Source organism: Nicotiana attenuata, unplaced genomic scaffold (genome assembly GCF_001879085.1).
Source record: "Nicotiana attenuata strain UT unplaced genomic scaffold, NIATTr2, whole genome shotgun sequence".
NCBI lineage: Eukaryota > Viridiplantae > Streptophyta > Magnoliopsida > Solanales > Solanaceae > Nicotiana > Nicotiana attenuata.
Genome location: NW_017671203.1, coordinates 157,570 through 162,224, shown reverse-complemented (window position 1 = coordinate 162,224; position 4,655 = coordinate 157,570). Strand labels below are relative to the sequence as shown.

General features: G+C 33.5%; 1 protein-coding gene across 1 annotated transcript; it reads right to left on the bottom strand.

Moving 5' to 3' along the window:
* Nucleotides 1-711: 711 nt before the first annotated feature.
* On the bottom strand, nt 712-1,431 carry LOC109206665. Its single transcript, XM_019369512.1, has 2 exons — nt 1,249-1,431; nt 712-1,170 (listed from the first exon to the last, which is right to left on the bottom strand). Exons 1-2 carry the CDS (start codon nt 1,429-1,431, stop codon nt 712-714), a joined length of 642 nt encoding a protein of 213 aa, XP_019225057.1.
* Nucleotides 1,432-4,655: the final 3,224 nt, after the last annotated feature.

The following is a 4,655-nucleotide window of genomic DNA, read 5'->3' as shown; positions in this document are numbered from 1 at the left end:
AACTCAAACTTCAGGACCAAGTGTACTTAACTTTTGAACTTGAACGTCTAAGTTAAGGACCAAGTGTCCTTAACTTATCAACTTGTAAGTCAAAGCTAAGGACTGCATGTCCTTAACTTTTGAACTTTGAACTCAAACTTAAGGATTGTATGTTCTTAACTTTTCAACTTGTAAGTCAAAGTTAAGGACTGTCTGTCCTTAACTTTTGAACTTTGAACTCAAACTTAAGGACTATTTATCCTTAACTTTTGAACTTGTAAGTCAAAGTTAAGGATTGCATGTCCTTAACTATTGAACTTTGAACTCAAACTTAAGGACTGTCTGTCCTTAACTTTTGAACATGTAAGTCAAAGCTGTCTGTCCTTAACTTTTTAACTTGGAACTCAAACTTAAGGATTGCATGTCCTATAACTTTTGAACCTGTAAGTCAAAGTTAAGGACTGCATGTCCTTAACTTTTGAACCTGTAAGTCACTTCTGAACTTGTAAGTCAAAGTTAAGGACTGCCTGTCCTTAACCTTTAAACCTGTAAGTCAAAGTTAAGGACTGTCTGTCCTTAACTTTTGAACTTTGAACTCAAAATAAATAAAAAAGAATGTAAGAAGAAAGAAATTTTTAAAATTCAGACATCTGCTCAAATAAGAATAATCTAAATGAATCCAATTTATAGCAAAAACTTAAAATAGTCCATAAACATAAGTGGATATATCTACTATTCTCTATGCTTCCTTGAAAATAGATGGACTGCCGGAGAATATATACTAGCTGTTCTATTATGACCAATTCTTCTGCAACGACCACATTTGAATATTATTTTTGATGACTCGGTAGCTGGAATATGCCTTTTCTTCTGCCTTCTACCTGGTGACACATTGAAATTTGGAGGTTTAATAATTTGTGACTTAACACTCTCTGGTACAATCCAATAATCAGTATATCCTACAGGATGTATTTGTATTTCATATGTTTTCAGCCAAGATTCCTTTAAGTACCAGTGCGAGCAAAAGTTGGACTTCTTGATGTTCCACTTCTCAATAGCTTCAATCGCATGTATGCATGGTAATTCATCAAATTGAAACTGAAAATAATCACATGTTCTTTTGTTTAAGTCCACCAAGAGAGTTATTGCTTCTTCTTCAACTCTAGAACGCCATGAATCAACAGGGAAGACCTTCAATGTTGAAAAATTATAAGTTAGTACGTTATGTTAAATTACATTAAAATAATAAACATAGAACATAATACTTACATTCAAAGTAAATGCTAAATCTATCTTTTTCTTCAATTCCTCTTCTACCCAACAAGAAACGTCATAAAAAGTTCCTTCTGCTTCATTTCTTCTTTCATAAAACCAATGTTGTAGCATCACTTGAATGAAATCCATCAATCCTAATATAGGCAGCTCCCTTGCTTCTAATAGAACAGTATTCATTGACTCAACTATATTTGTTGTGAGCATGTCATATCTTCGTCATGGACTACAAGAACGTGCCTACCTTTCCAGTGGTTCTTCCATCAAGTAGTCATAAGTCTTCTTATCTACTTTTGCTATATCTGACATGAAAAGATCAAATTCTTTGCGCATGTATACTCTTTCAGCGCTTTGAAAAAGTTATATGATCTCACTTTTCACTTTACTTCGGTTTAGGTTCTTCTCTAAATAATAGATACAAATCCCATGGTGGCTTTCAGGATATACCTTTGCGATGACATATGCAATAGCTTGATGCCTGTATGATAAAAAAATTAAATTCTCACGGCTCCCAATTGCATTGCGAAGCTCACTAAAGTACCACTCATAGGAATTGTTATTTTTAGATTCTGCTATTCCAAAGGCTAGTGGGAAAATTTGGTTATTTGCATCCTATGAAACTGAAATCATTAAAACACCACGAAATTTTGACTTCAAAAAAGTTGCATCAAAAGCAATCACTGGTCTACAATGATTCCAACCAGATATTGATGATCCATATGCATAAAACATATAAAGAAACCTGAAAATACCGTATAAAACAAGGTTAACAGAAGTTAAGGACAGACAATCCTTAACTTAGACTAACAAGGTCAAACTCAGGTTATAAGGCCAAAAGTTAAGGACAAGTAGTCATGAAGTTAGACTAACAAGGTCAAAAGTTAAAGAAATGCAGTCCTGAACTTCAGGTTACAAGCTCAAAAGTTAAGGACAAGTAGTCTTGAAGTTAGACTAACAAGGTCAAAAGTTAAGGACATGTAGTCCTTAACTTAGACTGACAAGTTATAAAGTTAAGGACATGTAGTCCTTAACTTAAGTTTACAAGCTAAAAAGTCAAGGACATGGAGTCCTTAACTTAGACTAACAAGGTCAAAAGTTAAGGTCACCATGTCCTTAATTTTATAACTTGGAATTCTAAGTTAAGGACCAAGTGTCCTTAACTTTTTGACTGCAAACATGAAAGTTAAGGACAACACGTCCTTAACTTTTTAACTGGTTAAAGACAGCATGTCCTAAAGTTTATAAAACAGACTAATAAACTCTTTTTTGATTGTTTACTTGTTGTTGTCGTCTATCTTTATGTTAGTATATGTTCCCGAGTTTTTACTTCTCATCATAAACAAGTATGAAGACAATAATTGATAATTTTCTTCAGGAGTTCCTCTTACTAAAGCCGAAGCACGTTGAATAGCACGCCACACCTTGTGATACCCAATGTCTAGTCCATGCAATTTTTGCATTTTTTCCATGACAAAAGCTGGTGTAACTTCAAACCTTGGGTCTCGAAGATTGTCGATAATGTAACCACTAATCAACTTTGAAGTTGCATGCCTTTGATTAGCTTTCATAGTGGTAACAGAGCAGGCATGATTTTTCTCAATCTTTACTATCTTGAACAGTGTTGCATCTTTAATTTTGAAAGCACGCACACACCACCCACACCTATCATCATTGCATTTCAACGAATATCTTGTTGAGATTGATCAAATAACCTTGAATTCAAAAAATCCTTTAATTGCTATATTCGAAAAATAGTTAATTATACTCTTCTTCTTGTCAAATAATGATCCTACTTTTATTTCATCCAACGAAGCATTTTCTCTTAATATCGTAGTTGGGGATTCTTTTTGTTTCAAATTTGACCTTCGTCTAGTTAGTTGAGTAGAGATTTTTCAAGCAACTTCTTTGATTACCGGTGCACTCTCTAAGACTTGAATACCCAAAGTTTGTTCATTGTCAATCTCTATAATGCTTTGTCCTTCTACTTCAATAGAATAAGATATTTGAAGCACCTCTTTAGATATTTGAAGCACCTCCTTCTACTTCCGAAATATCAACAATGAAACGACAGCCCTTGAAGAGTTAATGACTTTTTAGTAACTCAATACATGTGTGAAGATATAAATCTTTGGATACAAGCATTCCCTTTCTTGTTCCAAGGTTGATATCAAACCATATCACTGCTTCTAACTTGTCTCTATCCAATTCAATAACTTCAAAGATCTGTTTAATGAAATCTTGAAACTGAATTGCCTCAGGTACTAGAAAAAGCTTTATTTGATGATCAAGATACTTATAGTCTTCAGCCCATCTACCATTAAAAGAAACTATAATGCATATTGTTTCCATCCTGCAAGTCAAGAGAATGGGAAACTCGGGACATGTTTTATAGAGCAATCCTAGTATAATTATGAACAGGTACTGTAAGTTCAAGACCAAGTTAAGGACCAAGTGTCCTTAACTTTTGAACTTGGAACTCAAAGTTAAGGACCAACTATCCTTAACTTTTTAACTTGGAAATCAATGTTAAGGACCAGGTGTCCTTAACTTTTGAACTTGTAATTCAAATTTCAGGACCATGTGTCCTTAACTTTTGAACATGGAATTCAAAGTTAAGGACCAAGTATCCTCAACTTTTGAACTTGGAAATCAAACTGCAGGACCAAGTGTCCTTAATTTTGAACTTGAAACTTGAATTTAAGGACTGCCTGTCCTTAACATTTGAACATGTAAGTCAAAGTTCAAGACCAAGTGTCATTAACTTTTGAACTTGGAATTCAAAGTTAAGGACCAACTGTCCTTAACTTTTTAACTTGGAAATCAAAGTTAAGGACCAGGTGTACTTAACTTTTGAACTTGTAATTCAAAGTTCAGGACCAAATATCCTTAACTTTTGAACATGAAATTCAAAGTTAAGGACCAAGTGTCCTCAACTTTTGAACTTGGAAATCAAACTTCAGGTACAAGTGTCCTTAGCTTTTCAACTTGAAACTCAAACTTCAGGACCAAGTGTCCTTAACTTTTCAACTAGAAACTCAAACTTTAGGACCAAGTGTCCTTAACTTTTTCAAAATAATTTGCAAAACTATGACAGTATGTCCTTAATATTCATAAGAACAGCAAACAAGTTAAGGACATTGTGTTCTTAACTTTTTCAATTCAATTTGCAAAATCAGGACACTAAGTCCTTAATATTAGTAACAACGATCATGTTAAGGACACCAAATCCTTAACATTATGTGCTCAATTTTTATAGAATTATCACAAGACGCGATGTCCTTAACCTTATCAATCCAGAAATTCCAAAAAAAAATTAAATTCCTAGCATCAAATTCGTAGTAACGAAATAAAAATCAATAGAAACACACAAAAGCATAACTTGCTGAAAATTTATGTCGATTTTT